At 53.5% G+C, this 25,382-nt stretch overlaps 1 protein-coding gene across 3 annotated transcripts; it reads right to left on the minus strand.

The window, feature by feature from the left end:
• On the minus strand, positions 1-25,099 carry TFAP2A (transcription factor AP-2 alpha). 3 transcript variants are annotated; one of them, XM_056854530.1, is made up of 7 exons: positions 24,977-25,099; positions 14,838-15,272; positions 11,259-11,310; positions 8,820-9,051; positions 6,186-6,304; positions 2,053-2,194; positions 1-301 (listed from the first exon to the last, which is right to left on the minus strand). In XM_056854530.1, the coding sequence occupies exons 1-7, from the start codon at positions 25,007-25,009 to the stop codon at positions 13-15; spliced, it is 1,302 nt and encodes a 433-aa protein (XP_056710508.1). In that variant the 5' UTR covers positions 25,010-25,099; the 3' UTR covers positions 1-12. The 3 variants fall into 3 exon arrangements, with proteins under 3 accessions (XP_056710508.1, XP_056710507.1, XP_056710509.1); XM_056854529.1 differs by lacking the exon at positions 24,977-25,099 and adding an exon at positions 20,238-20,326; XM_056854531.1 differs by lacking the exon at positions 24,977-25,099 and adding an exon at positions 16,478-16,505.
• Between the last annotated feature and the right edge of the window lie 283 nt (positions 25,100-25,382).

A 25,382-nucleotide genomic window follows, 5' to 3' on the forward strand; every position in this document is an offset into this window, starting at 1 on the left:
CGGGGCCCGCCCTCATTTCCGATGCTTCTCCTCTTTGTCGCCGCCTTTGGGGCCGTTGTCCGTGTGGTTGTTGGGGTTGCTGCTGAGGTACATTTTGTCCATGGCCTTCAGCGCCTCGGTGAGATAGTTCTGCAGGGCGGTGACGGCGGCGCACACCGCCGGGCTGCCGAAGCCGTGCGAGATGAGGTTGAAGTGGGTCAGGCAGCTCTGGATGCCCGGCTCCAGGATGGGCGAGGGCCGCGAGTTGCCCAGCGGAGAGCGGTCCTGAGCCAGCAGGTCCGTGAATTCCTTGCAGATCTGCCTGCAGACGGAGCGGGGAGAAGGAGGGCGGGGAGGGGGGTGAGCCGGCTTTTCTCCGCGAGCAGCCCAGGCAGATGTGCAGGCACCACCCACCCACCCCCAGCACCCGCGCCCACGGTTCCTTCTGCTTTGGGGGGCGCTACCGTCGCCCCTTGCCCTGCCCGAACCCTGTGCGCTTCAAGGCGACGTCGATTAAACGCAGCAAGGACCTCGGGGCATCTTCCATCCGCCCTTCCCGCGCCTCTCTCTGTTTCGCCCACATCCCCACAAACATCGAATCCTAGAGTGGGAAGGGACCACCAGGGTCATCTAGTCCACCCCCCTGCACAATGCAGGACATTCGCAACTACCTCTCTCCCCCCCACACACACACACACCCAGTGACCAGAAGATGGCCAAGATGCCTCCCCTCTCATCATCTGCCTGAGACATCTGGGGTCTGCTCCCGAGTCTCGCTTCTGGCCCTAAGTCCGCCAGTCGGTCAGCGTTATGCGGGATCACAAAGGGACTTCCTCGGAAGTAAGTCCCGTCCAAGGGCACCGGCGCCCGCGATCTCTGCCTTGGCCGGTCGAACGTCTTCTATCAGAGCCCCCCATTCAGGAAAAGTCGCCTCTGTCCCAAGCGTCCAAAATCCACCCCTACTTGTTTTTTTTTAAGAGGGAGGGGAGACTCTGCCAAAGAAAAGCCAGATGGCGTTTGGGAGGCGGGGGGGGGCGCTTCCTGCTGGGCCTTTGGCCGAGGCCGGGCAAGGCTGGCATCAGCGCCCGTGCCAAGGCGCAAACCCTCTTTGCGCGCAGGTGACCGGGGAAGCCAGGAGGGCTGCGCCTGCGCCACAGCTGCCTTCAGCGCAGTCTCTGAGCGCGCTGGGGAGGGGGGGCGGCTGCAGAGAGAAAAGGGGCAGGCCGGCCGGCGCTCAAGAGGCCCCCGGTCACCAACTGTCCCCATCTTCAGCCGGTGCCCTGGAGGGACGTCGCCCCCGGGGATCGAGGGCCACCGCGCCAGCCTTTCCAATTCCAGCGCAAGCGTCCCTCCTGACAGTCGGGCTCTGGCGCGCCCCCCACCCCCGGCCCCGAGCCCCCTCCACGCCGTCCGGAAATCAGCTCGACGGGCGCTCCGGCTGGGCGGTGTGGGTCCCAGCGGAGCCGGTTTACTAGTCACGAATGGACTGAGATCAGCAGGCAGCCCTATCTGTTCGGAGGGTCACTTAAACAGAGATCAATGCTTGCTTCCATTGCAAATAATACTACTAATGGACTTGCTTCCATTGCAAATAATACTACTAATACTAATACCCTTAATACTAATACTTCTAATACTAATAATAATAATATAACTCCTTTCTCTCTAAAATGATTAGTTGTGACACCTCCAAAGCTGGATTTACATTCAAACATACATGGTAATGCGACTGGGCCTGAATATCTAAGACTGCCCTGGACTCCCCATGCTGACCGTGACCAAAAAGATAGTTTTGCCTAAAAATAATCAACTATCACAACCGATTTCCTTCGGTGGGAAAGAACGCTCTTCAGCCATCTGCCTCAACTCCATTCCGACAGTAACTTTGGTTACGGACCCTTGCGATGCAAACTATGACGGCAAATTCTACGAGGACGTATCTTGTGGCGAAAACGTATCACTCACAAAGAAATGCAGACTAATCAAAGGAAATAGCAAAACGCAGCAACCTAACAAAACCAGATGAAACGCATTTTTGTAACTCCGACCAATCCATAAAGTTAAATGTCTTACTTCGTAGCTAGAAGCATGTTTTTTCTTGTGACTTGCTCGTTTGGATCGGAATGTTGTCGGTTGAGAAATTCAGCTACTGCTTTGGCAGGAAATTCGGTCTCACAGACGTAACCAAAATCCCTGGCTAGATGAACTGCTTCTCCTGAAATTGGAAAGGGGGGGGAGGAGGGATGAATACCTGATCAATACCCAGCCGTTTTCCCAAGGGGCAATCCTAAACAGAGTTACACTCTTCTAAGCCCTGTGGAATTCGAAGGGTGTTTAGGATTGCGCTGCTGGTGGACTAGTTGAGCCAAACACGTGCTCCGTTCAAAACGCTGCGAAGTGGCCATTTTAATTCAAGAGGTGCAGAATTACACCCGTGGGTTTTGAAACACGTTTTGCACTCAGAGAAGATCCCAGCCAATTAGAATGTGCACATTTGCAGTCCTCGGAAAACGGTCCCAGAAAGTGCTTCAAGGATCCGGGTTTAACATTAACCAAAGCAAACGATCGCCATAAATATACATCTCTTTTTTTAAATGTCTGGGCGCAAGAGATATTGGAGGATGTTTTTTCTGAAGGTAACAAGCCGATTCTCATTGGCTGGCTCGAGCAAATGAGCACTGTTTACATCTGGATATCAAAACCAAACAACACCCCCTCCCAGCAACACATCTGAGTGAAATATGCTAAAATCTTCTTTTTTAAGGAGGGGAAAACTACAATAAATGAATACAACCGTTTAACGACCGACTAATCCACTTCGCCGCTTTCAGCCCTCAAATGCATTTACACCGATTTTGACCGCTGAAGGCGCCCTGCTTTGTTCCCCTCCAGCATAATGAAATAGCGAGTTTGTCTTGTAAATGGATATAAACTGATATTTAGACAGAGATCAGCTTTACAAAATTATATGGGCGTGCATGCTCAACAGGCTTATAATTTTATTTCTTTTAGCATATTCGAGTGACGAACGTCGATTATTGATTCCCCGCGTCTTCCCCAACTCTCCTAACCGGACTGCATTAAACAGCTAAGTGTTTAAAATTTAACCTGATCGCGTGTAATTATCCGTCCTTTTCCTCCTTCCCTCCCCCCTCCAACGATTAACCATAAGAATTTTAGGGCCATTCCGCTGAGTCTGCCTGTTTTGTTGATTTTCAAATCTTTGGTTTTAATTTCCTGAACCAGTTGGTTTTTTACTGCAGGGCTTCCTGCCATTAGCTCGAGGTCCGGAAGAACGCATGCGCCAATTAGAGCTTCAAAGCCTCAGTCCGGCGAGCTTGTTTCCATAAAATGGAGCGGATCATAAACAATAACAGCGCTGTCGAAGCTGCCTCGTCGCACAGGGACCTGCAGCCAAAACAACTGTACCTTATGGGTGGGGGGGGAGATTAGCTACTACTGTCGATTTATCTGTGCATTAGCCTATACTCCTTAAGCCCCTGTATTTTTTAATGTATTGTTTTGCAAAGCAAGGCAGGAGGGCAGCAAACAGATCGAGAAGTCCTGTTAAGCTCTATCTACTACATATTACTGAGAATCTCAACAGTATTAGCATTCACCAGATATTTTTCTCCTTAAACTGAATCCCCCATTTTATTTTAAAACACCTTCAGAGTCTTTCTTCAGTTTATGTAAACTTTTTTTTCTTTCTTTGCCTGGTTTAGCCTTCAGTTGCTCATACACTTGTAAATATCCTTTACTTACTAAGGACAAAGAAAAAAAAGCCTCCTTGGTGAGCTTTCGGTTGTGGCGGGCACGCTTAAAATGCCTTTTGCGTCATTTCTTTGAAGCTTAAATCGTTTAAAACAAGACACAGGGCAAAGAAAACTATTCTCTTGAGTCTAAGCAAAACCCAAAGCTGACCTAAGGATCCAGAAATGGCTTTAGAAATCCTCTTTTCAGACAGGAATCAAAACCGGGCTTAAGGACCTCCCAAAAAAATGCTGAAGGAGAAGGACTGCCAAAGTGTAAGCCCCATATCAATTTCCTGGTCTCAACAGCTGCGATCAGGTAAGCCTCCTTAAACCGGATCAGGGCATCTCCTTCTGCATTAGAAGGCAAGTGCTACAATGTTGCTTCTCCTGCCCACCCCAGCCTATTCCCTGTAAAAACAGTCTCCCCCCCCCCCATTTTCTTCCCTTCTTTTACAGTTAAATCAGAAAATGGTATCACAGAGGCTGCCCCGTATTCTGTAGAGACTGAGAACAAAGGAGGGGCTGCCTGGAAGACTTTCAGGACACCATTAAATCACGGCTGAGGTCGAGGATTCCCAAACTAATTCAGGAAGTAATGGTCCTGCATTTCTCAAATGCAGATGCCAGAATAACTTCAATGATTTACCGGTATGTGGTTTCAGCCAGTAGAGACTTTAACTTGGGGTAACTACAGCACCTAACCTTGCTCAGTGGCCACCACAAAATGTGATGGGCAGGAACTGGAAGGGTGCATTAAAAACACGGTGTCGTCGTACAGATGATCCTGCAGAGGACCTGTTAATATTGTGGCATGCTAATGTGCCAATTCCAAGGAATATATTCCTCAGCCTTCTTTCTGAATTCCCTTTCCCTTTTCTCTCCCCGCTCACAAGAATTAAGAGTATTAAGAGCTTGAAATAAACATGGGGAAATTACTGAACATATGACCACTTTTGTAGGTTCAAAGAGGCTGCCAGTGCCGTGTATTTTGAACATGTCAACCTGCACCATCTATAAAGAATGTGAGAGATGGTCTGATACAAAGAACACTTTTAATACATTTTTCATTCTGAAAAGTGGCCACACCTCACTATTGTGTAGGCCGGGCAGCCTACCACGTGACTCTCTCTACATATAATCATTTAATCCAGCTCTGTATTGTTTATACTGTCTTCATTTGTGATGAAGCCTGTTTGGGCCTGGCAGCGGACCACGATTAGTGTAACAAGAGTTCTAATTTGACTCTATCATAACGTCCATTCATTCACATGAGCCAGCAAACATGGGCTTGTTCCAAGTCCCCTTTTTCATCAATCTGAGTAACTTTCATGGGTGTAGTTATATACACTTGGGAGGCATTTTGTGCTTCTGCGGATCCTATTCTGTTCACTGGAATGACCAGAGTAGACCATGGATTTCAAGGTGAAATAGAATATTTAAACAAGACCAGGATTTAAATCCCAATTGCATTGACAGGACTGTCAAATCCATCTATGACACAGTTGAACAGAGGAACCAGATTTACAGTAAAATTCATCCAGTTCATAGATTAATTCAGTTGGAAGTACAAAGATCCAATAATGTATTTAGAACATATTTATGAGTTAAAACATTATGGACATCAGCCTGGATCCCAATAAATTGCTTAAATAATCATAAAGCAGGCATTTGAAATTAGCTAAATTGTGGTTCAGGCTGATTATCAATTTAAATCCAATGACTACCTTTTTAAAACCCCAAAGCTTGACTAGTTTATGAATCACAATCAAACAATTCACTTTAGCTTAATTAATCAATTCATTTTCCAATAAAGTTTGCAATTATCCAGAAGAGAAGCAGCATCTCCTGAGTGAACAGCATAGCTACGTTGCATACTGTTTGTAAAATAATCATAACCTCCTTATCTGAATCAAGAGATAGGCTGAGATTGTGCACATTGCTGCTGTACCCCCTTTCACTAGGGACTGCTCTGATTAAAATCCAATTAAAATCCACCATGTCAATCAGTGATTAATAAATTAATCCATTAATTACGCTTACTCGATTAATGTTTCCAGTTCTACTTTTTAAATGGAAGGGAATGTTCAGCTAGCAACCCAGTTAAAGTGAAGTTTTAGACTTTAAGCCAACTTAGTTTCATGCACTTGGGACTGGCAACCAGACCCTAAATGCATAACAGGGATTTAAGTCCAAGCAGATTGCAATAGAGTCCACTTCCAAGTATTTTGACATGAATAGGTTTTCGACTGAGCTGACAGTTTCAATTCACCTTTTGAAAAAAGTACAAAGCAGAAGGTCAAAATGAGCATTTCCTTTAGACATAATGATTTACATTAAACAACATCCATAAACATTTTAACACAGTTCTCCAAAATGCCCCGGTTGGAACTGACCAAAAAAAATCCCCTAAAGAATCCACTTCCCCCTGCAAAATCTAAAGCCATTACTTACCCTCCACTAGTGATGTCAGTAGGGTAACATTAGCAGCTTTACGTCTCCCAGCTGGCAAATTTAATCCTATTTTGTCCAGTTTTTCTCTCAAAGATCTCCCTCCATTTTTTGACTTTGCCCTATTTCACACATTTAAAAAAGCCATTTAACACATGACTAGTATATACCACAGCATATTGAAATTCTTTCATACATTTTCCTCCCCCCAAAAAACTATTACAAATCCTTATTAGGAAGGCTGTTTAATGAAGTTTCATCCCCCAAAATGCTAAGCACAGAAGACAGGCTATGAAGGCAGAATTAAATGCAAAACAAACAAATGGGATGAAATATTTCCTTGTGTCTGGAAGAATGATGGAGACAGCAAATTAAGCACTTTTTGTTTTAAAGGTATCAATTGAAAACCATGGGTGACCCTAGAAGGGCTGTCACAGATTCTTTCCTAACCACGATTAGTGAATTCATAACAACGATTAGTGGTCAAGTGGGATGTGGTTTAATCAGATCTCATTGTATTATCGACAAGCCTAGCACACAGTAGTCAAGTTGTTTGTTATTATGAAAACTACATTCAATTTGCTATAAAGATTAAGTGGGAAAGACGTCTATTATTTTTCTGAAACCTAGGCTTTTTTTATCACCATCATCATCATTATATTATTATAGTGGCCAAAAAGTAAAAACAGGTAGGTGGAAGAAAGGTTGGTTCCTGAATTCTAGTTTCTTCTGTTGTAAAAATAAGCCCCCATGCCCACCCGTGAGGCTCTCCTGTAACACTACAGCCATAACTAGTGACTTTCCTCACTAGAGGTGGTGCTCTAAGCTGGGGCCTGCAAGTTTTCACCAAACCTTGCTGTGTCCTGCAATGTTGAGGGGAAAGGGGCCCATACCATGGGATGCTGGGGTTGGCTCCAGCGCAGGTGGGATGTAGGGGTTCGAGTGCTGGACAGAGATATTGGGTCCAATCCCCACTCTGCCATGAAGACCTCAGAGTGGCCTTGGGACAGTCACCCTCTCTCAGGCTACTTCAGAGGGCTGTTGTGAGTACAAGAAGGAGGGGGGCATGTGCTTAAGAGACGGGGCACTCTGGTCTCTGCAGCAGGACATGCTGGTTGCCTTTTGCAGGGCCAAGCCCCATCTCTGGAGACTTTGCGCATGCTTAAATAATACAGAAGCACTTTCAGTAAGTATCTTATAATATGTACAACTATATTCTAATAATAACAACCCTATAAAGAAGGTCAGTGGCAAAAAGTGGGACTCTTAAACCCAGCATCTCTCTCGGTTAAATGGTTTAGTTTGTATTTGGACTCAGGATTTACAGGCCAGCTGGCATGAAGGCAACAGGGATACCCAGGTTCAAGATATGCAGGCTAAACTCTCTGGCACATTCTTAGGCTTAGGTTCCTTTTCAAAATATCTGATACAGCTGGCACATACTAAGGGTTTTCCCCTCATATTCCTTCTAACATATTCAATATTACTGTTGTTGTTTTTGTTATTATACCAGCCTTTTATAGCTATTAGTGAGCCCCGTGGTGCAGAGTGGTAAGCTGCAGTACTGCAGTCAAATCTCTGCTCACGACCTGAGTTTGATCCCAACAGAAGTCGGTTTCAGGAAGCCGGCTCAAGTTTGACTCAGCTTTCCATCCTTCCAAGGTTGATAAAATGAGTACCTAGCTTGCTGGGGGTAAAGGGAAGATGACTGGGGAAGGCACTGGCAAACCACCCCATAAATAAAGTGTGCCTAGGAAACGTCAGGATGTGACATCACCCCATGGGTCAGGAATGACCTGGTGCTTGCACACGGGACCTTTACCTTTTTTAAAAAATAGCTATTAATCCTGATCTGATATTGGAACAAGGGGTATTGAAAAGAAGCGGAAATGAGACCGCTTCACACACGACCAATCATCTCCTGTTCCAATTCTTGGAGTATTTTGTATACAAATCTGTATTATGAAGGATATTATGAAGGAAATTTTCCTCTAGGAAATGATAGGCGTGAAGCACAGGATGAAGGCACAAGTTAATGTGGAAGATCTATTTAATGTGCTGATCTATTTATGGAAGACAGGAGCAGGCCTTGCTGGTGCCTATTTTTAATTTTAGGCCTTGGTGCGGGGGGCCTTGCAAAGTAGCAGTGGGTCTCTGCTGGAAGGCTGTGGGGCAGGAGGCCAGCTTCCCACACTCTTGCCAAAAGGGGCACCCCCTCATCAGCTGGCCGCACGTGAAGGTGCCAGGCAGGCCGCACGTGAAGGTGCCAGGCTCCAGGTTGTTAGAAAACGGGCTTGAGCTAAGGGTCAGAAAGAGTGGCCTCTGATTGGCTGTGTGTGTGTGTGTAAAGTGCCGTCAAGCCGCAGCCGATTTATGGCGACCCCTTTTGGGGTTTTCATGGCAAGAGACTAACACAGGTGGTTTGCCAGTGCCTTCCTCTGCGCAGCAACCCTGGCCTTCCTCGGTGGTCTCCCATCCAAATACTAACCAGGGCTGACCCTGCTTCGCTTCTGCGATCTGAGCGATCAGGCTAGCCTGGGCCATCCAGGTCAGGGTGGACCCTGATTGGCTGACCCCCGCGCAATCCCCCGGCAATCCTCTCCAATCCTCGCCCCCCGCCCCGTCCCCGCCCCTCACCTGCGCAGGACTCCGCCCAGCAGGGAGGCGTTGAGGCACTCGGGCGGCGAGAGGCGCCGCTGCACTTCGGCCACCGTGACCTTGTACTTGGAGGTGGAGCTGAGCAGCGAGAGGCGGCCGGGCACCGAGCAGAAGACCTCGTTGGGGTTCACCACGCCGCCGAAGAGCGCGTCCTTGTTGATGGGGATGGAGGAGACGGCGTGGCCGCTGCCCTTGGACAGGGAGACCGGCCCTAAGGGGAGGCACAGCCGCGTTAGCCCGCCGCCAGCCGCAGCCCCTCGGCCCCGCGGGCGTGCAGCCGGGAGGGGCTTCGGCTCAGCAGAGCGCCCACCCCGCGCCCTCCAACCCACCCGCGCTCCCAGCAGCGCCAGCCCCGCAGCCGGCGCGGCGACCCACACGGGGGAGCTCAGAACCCCCCGCCGCCGCCGCCGCCCCAAATGCAGCCGCGCCCGTCGAACCCCAGGGCAGGCGGTGGCACAGGGTGGCACCCGAGCACAGGGTGGCATCCGGAAGCCCGGCATCCTAAGCAGAGCTGCTCCGAAGTGTTCTTATGGCAAAGAAGCCGTCCCTCCTACGCTTACCGGGCAGTAAGAGACACTGAACCTAGTGGCGCTTCTAGGCGGCCATACAGAAAATTGCGCGGTTGGGCACGTTTATTGTGCTCAGTATCCTACCCCCCGCCCCCAAATACGTCCTAGCTGTTCTGGCTCCTACGGCCTAGAGGCCGCTTGTCCCCGGGAGGAGCCGCGGCCTCTTCCCGGGCGCAACTTTTCACCCGAGGAGGCAGCGGCCGGCATCTCCTCGGGAGAGAGGGGCGGCGCGGTCCTTTGTTTCAAGGGACCAGCAGCTGACGGGCCTGGGGCGGGGGTTCCTTGCCTGTCTGCTCCCCAGGATGAAGAGCGGCTTTCCTAACATTTCCCACTTCATACACACACTTAAAAAAAAAAAAAAAACAGGAAGGAAGAGGGGCGTTGTTACAAGAGGTTCAGGGGCCGCGCAGAATCCCCCCCCCCCAGCCCTTTCCAGCTTGCCTCACCAGGCGCAAAAAAACCCGAAAAGGGGACAGCCTGGCTTTGCCGGCGAGGGTCGCCGTCCACACACACACACACACGTTACACTATAAATATTGACTCTTTTGTTTTCATCTGGTTATTCCTCCCCGTCCCCAGCCCCTTTCCTTAAGTGGGCTTAATCCAAATGTTAAAGGGTGGCGCGGGGAGGGGGGGATATCTAGGTTTTGGATAGATCACTTGTGACATTAATAGCTCTGGGGAGGCTAATAGAGAGACAATGGGAGTTAAACGAACTCTTGAGATTACTAATAAAAGAGCCAATTATCATGTCGACTTGGAAAGAGACTCTCTTCGAGATTTATTCCGTGCACATCTAATTTGACGTGACAAAGGCTCCCCCGATTGGGGGGGGGGGCGCGCTGAAACGTTCGCCCTCCCCGGGCAACACGGCGGCCTCCAAAAGGAGAAGCGGCTGGGTCCGGGCGGCCCTGCCTCGAACGCGCGGACGCCCCTCGCCCGGCCGAGACGCTCCCCCGACGCGTTTCACTCCAACCACCGGTTTTCCAAGCAGAACTCAAAAGGGGGGAGGGAGAGCCGGTGGTTTGGCTCCCCTCCCCTCCCAACATTGAGGACCATCTTCAACAACGCGCCATCCCCCACACACAACAGCAGCCCCCCACCCCATCCTTCCACAGCGCTTTGCATCCTTCCACACGTCCGCAACAAACAACCCCGGCGCTCCTTTAGGCAAGTGGAAGCCCCCCCGAGAGCCAAGAAACCCCGGCCGGCCCCGCCGCGGAGACCCCGGCCAGCCACGCGCCCTGCCGCTGGCCTGTCGCGACCAAAGGGTTTTCTCGTGTCAACGACCCAGAACCATCCCATAAACCTGAAGCTGGGGGCGGGGGGGGGAGAGAGAGAAAGGGTGTTTAACGAATAATAATTCCAGGCCAACTAGACAAACTAGAAACCAGTTCTGTGCCACGAATGGGATAAGAACATCAGAAAGGCCCTGCTGGATCAGACCCAGGCCCATCATGTCCAGCAGCCTGTTCGCACAGTGGCCTCTAGGAAGCCCCGAAACAAGACGACTGCGGCAGCACCATCCTGACTGTGCTCCACAGCACCCAAGATAATAGGCCTGCTCCTCTGATCCTGGAGAGAATGAGGAAGACCTGGACTCGGGATCCCTTTAGCTGGTGGACAATCTAATCACACACACACACACATTTACGGAGGTTATTATTAACTAAAAGGTTGGTTTCAACAGGGATTGGCAATTTGGTTTCCCATTTGCAAGCCTGCTGTAAATTACATTGGGGGGGGGAAGGAGGAGGAGGGGGAGAGAAACAAGAGCTTCAGCAAGTTCTCCCGGCAACAGTACCCAGCTTGTGAGGACATGCTTGGAATGCGAAAGGAAATGGCTTACCTTTCTTAATTACAGTTTGATCTGGGATGTTAATACCCGGGTCTTCTACGTGCTGCAACAAAAGAAATACACCGGGATGTGAATATTTAAACAGGCCGAAAGAAGCACGCCAGGAAGCCCACCGCCCTCCCCCTCTCCGAAGGTATTTCCGCCTGCTTCCTGCTACGCTGATTTTTATGATTTTATAGGGAAATATTTCATTCCGGGGCGCTAACCTTTTTTAGTGTTTTTTTTTTGCAAATTAAAGGCAGTATTTTTTTTTAACTGTTCTTTCCCACTTTGGCTGTGGAATCTTCGTCTTGAACAGCCCGAGTCTAACTGTGTTTACCCGGAAGTAATCCCCATCGGAGCCAATGCCTCTTGCCTCCAAGTAAGTAGGTTTAGGGTTTCAGCCGTGCAATGCAATTTACTCAGAAGGAAGGGTGCCCGGCGTGGCACTGGTTCGATTGCAAACGAGCGTGCGAGAGTCTTTCTCCCCCCAACCCTTCTTTCCACAATGGGTTATTATTAAAAATAATCACCAGACTCCAGCATGCGAAGTGCCGCCTTTGGGCACTGGAGCTACACAATGGGGAAGGAGCGGCAGCAGGCGGAGGCGTTTGGGAAGGAGGCAGACGTGTCCGAGGGGAGGGGTGGGGTGGGGTGGGGGGGGAGAATCCCTGGACGGCAGCGGAAGAGCCGCCCGAGCGAAGCAAGCCCACCGGCTTCTCCACGACCCACGAGCCTTCTTGCCCTCCTGCTGGAGGTGGGGGTCGCAATGTGAACGCGGGGGGGACTCTGCGTGCGCCGGAGTTTCAGGCCGTGATCAGAAAGTAAACCCGGGGGGGGCGAGTTCTTTCTTTCCCCCCCCCGCCCCATCCCCAGCCTGACAGTCAAGCGAGCGCGTCCGCCTGTGCTTACATATTAGCACCGAAGCAGCTCCAAACCAAAGGCTTGGCAACCTCCTCTTGCAAAACGCCCCCGCCCCCTGCCCACCCGGCCCCTTCCCCTGCCTTCTCTCGTCTCTGTCCAACAATAATACCGGATTCTTCTAGCATTCCCCCCCCTCCATTCATCCTTGGATTTATGCTCCTGTTAATTGTGCCTGATCTCAATGATTCCGGGTGGATGGTACGAAGTTGCTTTATTACAGGTTTTATTGTACTCAATGCTCTCATTTGTAACTTGCCTAAAGTGCTTCTGGATTTGAGCATAATTAAATTGAGAAATGTTCAGAAATGACGACCGCGGCAGTTTCCTTTGGATTTTTTTTTAACTACGTGGGGAAATATGATCCCTTCAAGCAGGCGGCCTTAAACCCATAAAGTAAATGTAGTGGGGTGGAACATCTCCCCCGTTTTTTGGTCGGATTTCTGTAAGCTTATATAGAGTCTGTACAAACCACCGACTGTTCGGTTTTAAAATCCCGCCGAGATATTTATAATTAAATAATCACCGCCCTCGATTTAGCATGTCTTCTGCACCGTTGCTAGGAAAGGTTAAGAGCGGCAGCCACGGAGGAAAACGACCTTTTCTCCTGACCCAAATTCCTTCTCAAAGAGCTTCGCTGCTCTCTCTACACCCCACCCAGGAAGAAAAACACCTGGGCTCGGGAAGGAAGGTGCCCTCCACAAACCAGTCCACACAGAGAGAGAGAGACACACACACAACCCGGGTCAAACTCGTGAGGTCCCAAGCCATTTTGTTCTACGGCAATGAATTAAATCCCTGCTGTCTACAGCCCAGGTATTTCAGCTTAAAAGGACTGGGGATCCGGCCGCCTACGCTTAAAGAGGGATGGGGGGGGGGGAGATAGCTGTGTCGGTTTTAACGATTTAAACCAGATGGCAACTGATTTTCTGAAAAGACACTCCTTGATAAGTCATCACTGTCTGAGAAGCGAATGAAATAACCTGGAATTATTATTTTTAGATCCATGCAGATTTGCTGTTTCAAAAGCACTCTGTGGAAACGAAATTACAAGGAAATGAGGCTATTTTAGATCATGTTTCTCACAGTAAGCTAAACCCACGCTAGCATCAAATTAGTTTACATCCCGATACCCAAACACATGCGGCTGGAAGTCCCATTGGTTTGAACAGGACTGCCTACGCTTGGAAGCAGAGAGCATAGATTTCAACAGACTTCCTCTCCTTGCCACTATGTTTAAACTAGAAGCCTATTCTAAATATTACCTGCATGATGTTTGTTTATTTTTTAATTTAGGAAAATAGGTTTTATTTTAGGACCATCCAAATTACTTTCTAAATTCTTCCCCACCCACAGTTCGACAGAGGGTGTGTTGTTTTTTATTGTAAGAAATCTAAACGTAACAATTTCTGAGATGGACACAGTCAGATGATGGCTGTCATAAATATCCTTTTCCAAGTCTGATTTGTTAAATGGGGGGAGGGGAGTGAAAAGGTTTCCAAATGACCCCCAAATAGCTGAACTCATCTGAACCATCTCTCTGCAACATGAAACTGTAAAGCATTAAACTGTCAACGGATATATTGTTGTAATATTTGATCCTGTAATTTGGGATGGCGTTTTAGCAAACCCCCACCCACCCACCCCCCAAATCACATCCAGATACCACAAGCCAGCTTCTCCCCCTCCCCGCCTACCAGTGCTTTCTGTATGATATAGGCAGCACTGGAAACACGCCTGAAATTAGGAGCCTATTCAAATTCTGTTTTTCCCCCCATAGGAAAAGGCAGAGAAGGAATTCTCCGCTGAATTCAAGCGCTTTAGATATTTTCGAATATCTGACTTTGCATGGAGCCGAGGAGCATTTGCATGGATTTGGGGACTCTTGTGTTTACCAGCGACCGAATTCAGCTGCAGACAGCGGGTAGCAAACATAGGGAATGTTGAGCTGATCTTGATTAGAATAGGAGACCCGATGGTTATTTACAAGATCATTGTTTTCAGCTGCACAATTTACCACTTTTTATTCCCCACCCACCCCCTTTTGAAAAATTGCTGTTATTATTTGAGATAGGGATACTCTGCCTGAACGTTTTAAAACATCACCTTGGGAACTCCCCCTCTTCCAAATGCCAGCGCCACTGGTTTTGTTTGGGTTTGCAAATTCATTTGCAATTCATTGGGTTGGCTCGCCTCCTCGTATACCGAGAAAGGGCATTTCTTGAGCCTTGGGCATTTGTTCGGGCGAAGGTTTTCGCTCCCCTAGAGGGCCAGGATCTTCCTGAAGGCCGGGCCCTCCGACCACGACATCAGATAGCCTTCCCGACGGTGGCTGTTCTTTGTCGAAAGCTATTGTTCACAATGGCATTCTTGTGGGTTATCCCTATATTTGTGCGTGCGTCTCTCCCCACCCTACCCCCTTTAAGGCGGATTCGGGAATAGATGCCGGAAGGTTTCTTATGGGACGAGGTGTTGACTTTGAGAGGAGACGGTTGGTTTCAAAGGGATCGAGACCACCGCCTTGAGATCCTCGCTGCAGGCAGGAGGACAGTTGCGCCTTGGTTAAATCCCCGTCTCCACACACACCAACACACACACAGCCCCAAGGCAAATTGCGGCAGCGCCTGCGAAGGGTTCCAGGGCGCCGCATCTCGAAGAGGTTCTCCTTACCGGGACGTCTTCTAGAGAGTGAGGTATCGAGTGGATGGGGAGGTCTCCAAGCCCTGAGCTCAAGCCGTGAGGTCCGTGCAAAAGGTCTTCATGCCGCCGGTAATCCCTTCGCGGATCCAAGCCGGAGAGCTGGTGGGGAAGCCCCCGGTGGGCGTGCAAGAGGCCGGCCTCCTGGTTCTGTCTCTGCCCCGGCCAGCCTGGGTGTTGAGGCTGGGGCTGGGCGTGGAGGGGGTTCAGGCTGTAGGGGTCGTTGACGTGGGAGTAAGGGTCTTGGGACTGAGGGTAAATGGGCTGGTAGGGGGGCGGAAAGTAGGGAGGCTGGAAGTCAGCGTTGGGGGTGTGGGAGAGCGGCGGGGCGCTGGTGTAGGGGGACTGGCCCACCGATCCCAGCTGGGGCAGCCGGGCGGTTCCATTGCTGGTGCCATCGTGGCGGTCCTGATGAATAAGACAAAAGGGGGGGAGAGAAAAGGTCACAAGCAAGCTCTTGATAGCAGGCCAAGTGCCCTGTAGAGACCCCCCCCCATGCAACCGCGATTTGCAATTCAGTTGGTTCAAAACAGAAAGGGGGGGAACCCTAATTAGATTGCCCTGTCTGGAGGACACTGGCACCTTTGAAACGGAGCCGGTATGTAGGGTTTATTTCTTAAGGATGGCCCCAGTCTGCAATGCAAAACGGAAAACCAGTTTTCCATATAAAACGCTCTGGCGATTTTGTTCTTTCCGTTGCAAAACTGAATTTAGCCACTCTATTTAGAAAAAAAAAATCGGACTCGATGCAGGGGGGGGATACATTGTATGCCTTTCTACATTGGACGAAATGAAAACAAACGACCCACCCCACAGATATCTTTGTTGAATGTCTCGTCAATTTTTCTTAAGAAAAACATTTTTGAAAAAACAGACTTGTCTTTCTTTTTAATAGTGCCTGCCCATCAACATTTGATTTGGAATCCTCCGACCCTCGACAAGTTTGCTAAAAAAAATAAAAAAATCTTGGGACTACGTGCCATTGAAACCAACAAACAAATAACAACAGGCTTGCGGATCTCGGCTGTACACATGCGAACATATTTTTAAAAAAACTATATGTACCCATGCAAATATATGAAGGAAAGTAATAAAACATTGGACATAACTAATGAAAATATATATTTTTAAATAAACTTAGTATATAAGCGGAAAACAGAAACAGAAGTTTTAAGAAGGTAGGGAAGTGAAATGAAATTTGACTTCTTTTACCCGCGCACAATTGGGACGGGGAAGGTTATGAAATGATCGCCCACAGGTACGTCTAAAGGAAATTAAGAAGCACACAAATGGAAGGTGGGGTGAGGGGGGGGGCTGAGAATCCTAAGCAAGATATCGTTAAATGCCGCCGACCTCCATCTCACACCAGCCTTATCACCCCGGGCGAGAACACAGAGGGGGAAATGCGCGATGCAAATGAAAATATTGGGGAGGGGGGGTTCCAGACGCCACCGGAAGCCGCCTTTTGTACGGAAAGCCACAATAAAGTTATGATGGAAACAACTCCCCCCCCCCTAAAGAACGAAAAGCCGACCGCGAGGGAAGGGGCGCCCCCAGGACCGGATCCCCCTCCGCCCCAGCCCCGGACACAGAAGGCAGGAAGCCGGACTCACCATCGCGGAGAAACTGTGCACTAACATCTGCGCGGCTTCTGGGGGACCCAGTCGGAAAGAGAGGGGGAGAAGAAAGGGCTCCTCCGGCTCGCCCGCCGCCCTCGCGCCCGCATGCACGCCCGCCCGCCCGCCGCGCTGCCGCACAATGGCAGAAGCCCCGGGCTCTCAGCGCCGGCCTCCGCCGAGTCCGCCGAGTCCCCCGCGCCCGGGCTGCTCGGCCAGCGGCGGACCGGCGCGCCTCGCCTCCATCCGAAACTTGACCGACGTGCTGCAGCCGCAAAGGGAAGCGGGGCGGAGAGAGAGAGGGAGAGGGAGGGAGGGAGGGAGCCGGATCCTGGCGCCCTCGCACGAGGCAAAGTTGAGCGCCGGTGTGCGCGCTCGCGGGAGTGTGCGCGTGTTTGCGCTCCTGAATCCGGTTTGGCCCCCACCTTCCTCGCTCCCTTTGCCTGCTTCACGTGAGCTCCTGAGAGAAGGGGGGGGGAGAGAGAGAGAGAGAGAGAGAGAGAGAGACCCCGCTCGCTTTCCTTGGGAGCCCTAATAGCAGATATTCATGACTATTAATATTACACGAATACTTAATAAGGGAAGAATGGCTGGAAATCGAGCGTGAAGCGAGGAGGCGACTCAAGGCAGAGCCGGTTCTAAATGACGTCCATTGAAGGAAGAATCCGTGTATCTAATCAGAGGTGGGGGGGGGAGGGAGGGAGGGAGGGACAGACAAAAAAAGGGAGAGACGTGGTGGGGTGGGGGGGAGAGGGAGCCGCGCCGCCGCGTCCGACGAATCACAGGCGAGGGGCCACATTTTAAAAGGTTGCGGGGCATGGCAGAAGGGAAAGAGAAAGGGAGCCGCAGAGCGGGTGGGAGCCGGGCAGGGAGGGGGCGAGAAGGAGAAAGGGGAGGGTAGTGGAGGGGGGGTACCGGGGGGAGGGGCGGGAGACGACTGCGGGAAGCAACGGAGGCGGCGGAGAAAGGGGAGCGAACAGGCGGGCGGGGGGGGGATATTTCCAAAGGAGGGGAAGGGAGTTGCGAAAAGGAGGTGGCTGGGAGTGGAAGCGGAGGGAGAGGCTGCCTCGGGGGGGGGGGGGCGCAGAGGAAAGAGGCTCAGTCTGGCCGGGAGGGAGGGAGGGAGGGAGGGGGTCAAGGCAAGCTCTGGGCACACCTCGGGCTGCTGCTGCTGGGCGAAGCCGGGCGAAGCCTCGAAGGACAAGGCCAGGAGCTGCGGGGTCCCGGCTCCCCTCTTGGCCCCGGGGGAGCCGCTCTCCGGCTCGACGCCTCCGCCTTTCGGCTGCCCCTGCTCGGCCGGGCCCGCCTGCTCCGCTCCGGCGGCGTCCTGCTGCCTCACGTCCATGACTCGACGGGCCCGGCGGCGGCGGCGGCAGGGCCTCGCCGGAGACCGGGCCTGGAGGGGTTGGGCCTCCCTGCCGGGAGCGTGGGATGCCCGTCTTCCCTCGGCGCTCGGTCCCCGGGGCGGGGAGCGGGGTCGGCGGAGCCGCCGTCCGCGTCCTGGGAGCCCCGCGGAGCCTCCGGGGCTGAGGCTCGGGGAACGGGGTGGCGAAGAATGGGGGGAGGGAGGCGGGGAGGCAGCCAGGGAGGGAGGGAGGAAAGGGAGGCGACTGGAGCGCGGCTGGCCCCGACAAGCCGGGGCTCCCAGCCTCGGCCCAACCCGTCCAACTGGCTGAGCAACTCGCAGCCAGCAAATCCCGTGAGATGCCAGGCGGGCAGGCCCCACTTTTCCTGCCGGCTTATCCAAACAACAGGCGCTCCGCCGCCGCCGCCGCCGAGCGAGCATGTCCCGGCAAACCTCCCCGAGCACGCCTCCGCCACAGTAACGCCAGAAAGCCGGGCCGGCTCTTCTCACGCCTTGGAAGTTTCTCCCCGGTGTCTCACAGAAAACACACCGCCGGGGGGGGGGGGTTGGGGGGGTCCGTCGCCTCGACCCCGAACAGCAGGGAACTTCCTTTCCACACGGAATCGTACACGCTTTCTTTGAAGCCTGGGAGTTGGTGGAAATGTTCACCAACGGATTGAGGGTCTGAAACTGCGGTTCAAGGCGAAATCGCGATCTTGGTCAGGGAAGCGAGACCCCCCACCCACCCCGGCCCCCAGGGAGCCCTGGTAACTTTCAGGGCTCCCGAGTCAGATCCGGGGGACCTGCCACTTTCCCACTACAGCGTGCCCTTCTCCTGCGGAAGAGATGCCCCCAGCGCCCCCTCCTCCCTCCCTTCCCCCCCCCGTATCGCCCTACCGGGCTTTGGAAGCCTGGACGCTCGGTTTGTGGGCCACCTCGGTGTGAAGCCGCAAGAGCGAGAAAGCAACCAAAGACACGTGCCAAGAAATCCACCGGCGGAGGAGCTCCCCCTTCGTACAGCCGGAAATTAATGAAGGGCTGGCGACTCTAACGACTATCTCGGGGGTGGCGGGAGGCTTAGTAAAACCACACGCCTCTCGCCGCCCTTTCAGTCGCAAAGCGGTTGCGGTCCTGCACGCCGTCTACGCTCCGTTTCTGACCTTTGCCAAACGCCCGGCCCCTCCGCAGGAGCCATCAACCCTAACACCCAAGCGCGCCGGTTCTCTTAAGTGACCTCCCCGGCAGGCGCTTGCCGGAGTCGATCCCGTTCTCTGCATCGAGGGAGGAAATGTATACACGCGTGTACACCTTACCCAACACGCCCGCCAAGCCGTTCGGTGGGGCGGGAAGACGGGCAAGCACCACGCGGGAAGTTTTAACCCGCAAAAAAAAACTCGAATTGCGGGTGACAGGGTTCTTGCAATCCGCCAGAAAAGAAAGTAAACGCCGACCGGAAATTTTGGAAGGGTATCTGTGCAAAATAACCTCGAGATGAGTTTATTTAATAAGCATCTTTGCTTTCATTCGAGCGGCCCACACGACTCCCCCATCCATCCACGAATACCTCTGCCGGTCCACCGACCCGGTCTGTCTCTCCCCTTACCCTTCCCTTGATCGACCCCTACAGTGGTAGCTTTAAGCCGCAGTCTCAAAGCCCCGGGGTTTGAATAGGGGACCTGTTCTGAGATCAGATGCGGGATTTGGGAGTGATGCACGGCCGGGGGGAGAGCGGGCGGCGGCGAGGCGAGCTCTGCTTCCCGGCGCCACGTTCTGGCTCGGTCGCTCCCCTGCCCGGTCGCCAACCCCGAGCCATCCCCCAATAGCAAAGCCTCGGAGGCGGCTTGGGGTTGGAAAAGGCGTGCTTAAAGCCACGCTGTCGTCCAACCCTCGTCGAGCGGCTGAGCGGAAGCGCCGGCTTGAACGGCGCTTTGACGCTCAAGTGACAACTGTCCCAGTCCTCACGCGGGAGCAGAAGACCTGTGGATCAAAGGCATCTGGGGGGTTTGGTTTGGTTTTGCACGCAAACTCTTGAGGAGGTCTCTCTGCCGTTTCTGTCTGTCAGAACCGTCTGCTCTTTGTCTGGTTGCCTTGCCTGATCCCAGTTCATTCATTCACTCACTCAACCCACTCATTCCATTCTCCTGCTGCTGTTTGGGCGCAGATGTTTGTACAGAAAGATCCGTGTGGCGTTTGTGTTTCTCTCTCTCTCCGTCTCTTCTGCTCTGCTGTGGCCGGTTTTTGCCAGGTCCCCCTCCGTCCCCCCAGCCGTGTCGCCTGCTCCTGGCCCCCTGACAGCCCCGCGCGCCCTCCTCTCCCGTTGAGCCTTGGCCAAGTGGTGGTGGTTTGGTCTTCCAGGTGCTTCCCGGTGGCCACCGGCGGGGTGGTGCGCCCCAGTCGCGGGGAAGCGCTTACCTCGCAGTCCTCATACTTGATATTATCCGTCAGCTTCCAAAGCATTTTCATGGATTGGCGTGGCGAGAGACCGGGAGGAGAGACGGCGAAGAGGAGGCGATGCCCAGCCCGCCCGCCCGCCTGCCTGCCTTGCGCTCTCCTCTGGCATGCACAGCGCGCCTGCTGGAGTGCCGGAGCAGGAGGAGGCGGAGGAGGAGGAAGAGGAGGAGGAGGAGATCTCCCGTGCCCGCTCGGAGATCTCCCTCTAATGGTCGGAACTTTCTCCTTTTTCCAAGAGTTTTTTTTCTCTTTTCACCAGGCGCCTAATCGGCTCATTAGCATAGCGACAATAGCCAATTGCCCGGCAGCGCAACAACCTGCGAGGAGAGGGACACAGGTAGCCACGCAGGCGCCGCGCCGCTCTGCCTTCGGTCTTTCCCCCAAAAAAGCACCCACCCACACACCAAAAAAAAAACCCGGGCTACTGGCACGGCGTGGGCGGGGAGGGATCTGATTTATTCAGGAGATTTTTTTTAAAGCCAAGATTCATACGATCTTTTATGTTGTGCATACCCCCACACACACTCCACGCACACACAAACACACACGCGCGCACAATTCTTTGAGGGGGGACAGAAGTACCCGGGCGTCGCTCTTCAATCCTGCAGATATTTGGGGAGGAAGGGGGTCGGGCTTCCTCCTTCTCTCCTCCAGTCCAACGTTTCTCTTTCTCTGAACAATATTTTGAAAAGAATACAGAATCCTGCCTCCAAAGGGGAACCAGGCTGCTCGGGGGTTCTGGCAGTCGGGGGAGGAGGGGGCGGACTCCCCTTGATTTTGAGTGGTTTGCAAACCTGCGGCGGGATCCTGGGCATGTCTACTCGGGAGTAAGGCCGAGGCGTCAGTAGTGGGACTCGCTCACCTCTCTGTGGCAGGCCTTTGCTTGCTCGAGCCTCGGCATCCTTCCTGGGGTGTCTCCCCAGCCGAATTCAGTGAAACTTACTTTCAGACAAGGAGGGGGGGGAATCGTAGCCTCGATGGCCCTGCAAAGAGGCGGCGCAGGCGCCTAGAGACCCCTGGACAGGTTTCTTTTGTGAGGCTTCCAAGTTTTATTTTGTAAAAATGCTTTCTGTTGAACCTCTTAACTTATGATAGTTCCAAGTTTTAGTCAACTGGTTCCTTTTGGGAGGAAACCTCCCAATCCTTCTCCCCCTTATGTGGACCACGGGAATTTGCAATCTATTATTGTTGTTGTTGTTAATCTAAGGACATTATCTGAATTTGTGGTACTAACGAGAGAAAGTTGCATCTGCTCAGGGATACTCTGAGGCTGAGAGCCAGGCAGGCCAGAACGCTTTGACTGGAGGAGATCGAGGCTGCGATCGCACGCCGGCCACACGAGCACCAAGTCCATTCAAAGTTGCCTATTTTACTTCCGAGTAAACATGCTCAGTATGGGGGGGGGAGAGGCTGAGGGCTCTCCCGAAATCAACGCAACTCAAGCCTCAATAAAGGACTCGGAGATCCAGCTCTGGCGTCTCTTTGGTGACCCTTCACACTGACAAGTCACCACCTTGTGGAGTTTATTTGGCGCCACGACTGAAGCTCGAGGATATAGTTTTTGACCCGGATCTGAAGTCATCGCAAGAAAAGGGTCTCTGAGCAGGTGCAAAGTGCCTTTAGCCAATCCAGGCGAGGCTCGAGAATAAGCGGCGGGGCCTTCTGAGCGCAGGGAGCATCGCTGGCCTTGAGCCCCAGAACCTCTCTCTTGTCCTTCGCAGGGACACCAAGAACATGAGTGGCCCCGACTTGCGCCCCTGGCAGGTCTCCTGTGGCTGCCAGGGCGTGGGCCCCTTTCTCCCCAGGCGCCCAGGAACACGCTCCGTTCCTCCCTTTGCTTTTTTAATACCTCTCAGGCCTCAGGGCCTCTCCAGAACCGTTAATTCGGTTTCCTTTCTCTCCACGTTGGTTCACCCTCTCTTCCATATCGCCATCCAAATGTGGGGCCAATCGCCGTCCTTCTCCGTTTTCCATTTTTAACCTCATTTAACCAAAGCGTCTTGTCTTTTTCCAGCTGTGTAGTTAGGATCGATACGCTTTCTCTTGTCCTTTCAAAGGTAGGGGGAGAGAGGCGGGCGGCCCTTTTCTCAGGGCATCCTCCCCGCCACCCCATGCCACTGCCTGCGCCGGTCGGCGGGAGCAGGGGTGCGGGCGGAGGGGGGGGCCCCAGGACCGGCGCTCCGGCGCGCCCTCGGGACCGGCAGGGCGGCCTCGGGCCACGCGCGGCGTCTTTTGTTGAACCACAGCAAGATCTACAGGTCCGAGGAGGCAGAGGCAACTGCGGCCGGGGAAGCTGGCGGCGGCGCTTGAGCCGGTGCCAGGGGCTTCCTGAAAACCGGGGCACGAGCCTATTAAAACCTGGATCAAACTCCTTTGGGCGCCGACTCGGTTTTCGCTCCGGCCTAAGTGGTTTGTGGATCGGGTGACTTTTTGGTGTTTTGCTCCTGAAACACAGGGCCCAGCAGTCAAACGCCGGACGGCCGGGTCTGGCTGCCTCCCCGACGGCAGCTCGGCTTCTTTGGCCTGCCCAAGCTCCCCAGAAACCAACCGTCGGTTCGATTCCCGAGCGGCTCAAGTGGGGCTGTGAGAAGCTGGCGGGTGAGCGGGGGCCCCATGGAAAAGATGCCCCCCAGCCGCCGCCGCTGGGCATCGGCGCCAGCTTCGCCCGAAGGCCCGGCCAGCCCGTCGGTGCCGCGCCTTCCGCAGGCTCGCCGGGGCGCGCGAGATCCGCCCCGGGCGGAGTTGGACACAGCCTTCAGGAGCGGCTTACCCGCGGCCAACAGGCCAGGCAGAGAGGCCTACTTGGAAGTAGGGCCTGTAGCCTCTGCAAGAGTCCTGGACGGGCCCCAAGCCTGCCAGACTGCCAGGCCGGGAGAGGCCCGGGTGGGGAGACCTTGCAAGCAGCCGGAGAGCCAGCAGCGTGTGTGCTGCGGGGGGGGGGGGCTGCAAACCGGAGGGGGGGGAGGCTGGGAATAGGCCCCCAAGCCTTTGGAAGTCGGCTCCCACTTCTTCAGGAGGGAGGGGCTTCTGCGTGGCGGACGGGCGCCTCGGGGTCTCCGCCGGCCAAGGTGGGTGGATCTCGGGGTTCCCTGGCGGGCTTCCCCGCCGCGTTGCGTTGGCCGCACCCGGCAAGGAAGGCGCCCCTTCCCGCGGCGGCAGAAGTCACCGCGCGATCCTGCACACTGTTTCCTGAACCGTTTCCGAGGGATGTCGGCGAGCCTCCTTCGAAGGGAGTGGGGCGAGGGATCCTGTCGGGGGATCCACCTCCCGCTTCGCTCTGGAACCGCTCTCTTGAAAGGCTGAGCCCGGGAAATGAGCTAAAGGGGCTTCATGTCGGCCCATTTCATAGGCTGAGGGAGAGCCAGGCATATATTGCAAGCCAGGCTCGGCGCTCAGTTCACCAAGAGTAAACTCGCCACAAACTTGATTTAACTTTGATCCTAGCACAGCGGCTTGGAAAAGGAGACCGATGTCAGTGACATCGACTTCCACCGACCTGTGCTTAGCGTCAGCTTCCCAATAAGTAAAATCAAGCCCCGTTAAGCCAAAGAGAGTTTTCCAAGGTCTTTAGCCAAAGCGCCAGTGGGCACGATCCTGTCAAAGTGAAGCAATGCAAAAAATCCCACGGATTTAGATAGGAGAGACAGCCCAAGCAGGTTTATTCGGGCAGAAATGCAGCGAGACGTCGGGACCCGTGCGGCCCTTTTAAGGATCGCGGTGAGGATTGAGCGAGGGAAAGCGAAAGGGGTCTGGAAGCTCTGCCGGTTTAGTAGGCGGCTTGACTCGGGTCGGACCCGGCACACGGAAGCCGCCCAGCTGCCAGCCGCGCGCAAAGGTCACCTTTCAGGTTTGGGGGGAAGAAGAAGGGCCCCGCGCAAGCCGAAAGCAAACAGGGAGCGAAGGGAAAATAAGCATGGAGAGCCACGCCGTTGCCTCTGGAAATCCGCAGGAAGGGTGGCTTCCTCAGGATCAACCCATTACCGAAGAAAGGCCCTTTCTTGGGACGAGCCGGCAAGGCCCAGCCCAGTTGGGGGAATTTTCGCGTTCCCAAGTCAAGAGAAGTTACTATGGCGGACCCTAAAGCTTTAGATCCTCCCCACCGGGTGCAATTCCCTGCTATTTGACTTTAGGAGCTGGGCTATGGGGCTTCACGTCAAACCTTGCAAGGTCTCCCTTTTGCTTGCCCCCCCTTCTCTCTCACTCACACACACACACACACACACACACCAAGAGTGCAGAGAAGTCCCGCCTTTTAAAAGTCCTCTTTCAGTTTCCTCCGCGTCACCTATCTACGGAATGAAAAATACCCTCACCCTCAGTAAATCATCTTTAGAAAAAGAAAAGAATCAGCAGATTTGGCTGCGTGCATATAGAAAAGGGGAGCTTTTCTTTGGAAATGGCCAGCGGCGAGTTAAGCCTGTTGCACCGTCTCTCCCGGAGTGGGCCGGTCTACGGAGAAGTGACTGGCTCGCCCCACCTGTTGAATTGTCACCTAAGGACTGGGCGGTTGCAAAGGGCCGCGCCGCTACTTCCTGGCTGCTTCCGACAGCTCGGCAGGCCGGGCCATGGGGGCCAGCCCCACACCCTTAGTTAGGGGACCGCCGAGCGAGGAGTCGGCTCCTCTCGTTGGGCTGGATCCGCGTCTCCCCGTCGGTCCCACGCAACAAGAGGAGGAAGGGAGGGAGAGGGAATCGCATTACCTGCCAGTCCCCCATTTTTGCGAGGAGTGACATGCTGGCTCCGGGCTGCCTCTCGCAAGGTGCCTGCTGGTCATGGAAGGAGAGATCCGCCCGCTCGCCTCTCCTGCGATCTCTTTAGGCGAACCCTTCCTTTACCTGCCAGAGGGCTCACCTGGTCATAAAGAGCGGAGTGCTACCTGCCCGCGCCTGCGCACTGGCGCAGGAATGCATCGGGCCAGCTCCCCTCCAGAGCTCCCAACCTGTGTCAGAGGATGATGGATTTACAGCAACCGGCAGCTCTGGAGCGCGCCTCCCCGCCGCTTCTCTGGGGAACAGACCCGGAGACCCGGGGGGGGGGCGGTCCAACCGGCCGTCAGCCAGAGACGCTGCGGGCACACTCGGCCGCTTCTCGCCCCTTCCGCTATCG

The sequence above is a fragment of the Euleptes europaea genome, chromosome 8 (assembly GCF_029931775.1).
Source record: "Euleptes europaea isolate rEulEur1 chromosome 8, rEulEur1.hap1, whole genome shotgun sequence".
Taxonomy (NCBI): domain Eukaryota; kingdom Metazoa; phylum Chordata; class Lepidosauria; order Squamata; family Sphaerodactylidae; genus Euleptes; species Euleptes europaea.

What these genes read in the sequence shown, in the direction of transcription:
- TFAP2A (XM_056854529.1), bottom strand. Translation starts at nt 20,288, where the DNA reads ATGAAAATGCTTTGGAAGCTGACGGATAATATCAAGTATGAGGACTGC. An exon ending in TCAAACTGTAATTAAGAAAG is followed by an intron (nt 9,052 to 11,258) that starts GTAAGCCATTTC and finishes GCCTCCCCTTAG; the next exon opens with GGCCGGTCTCCCTGTCCAAG. An exon ending in ACTGACATCACTAGTGGAGG is followed by an intron (nt 2,195 to 6,185) that starts GTAAGTAATGGC and finishes TTCCAATTTCAG; the next exon opens with GAGAAGCAGTTCATCTAGCC.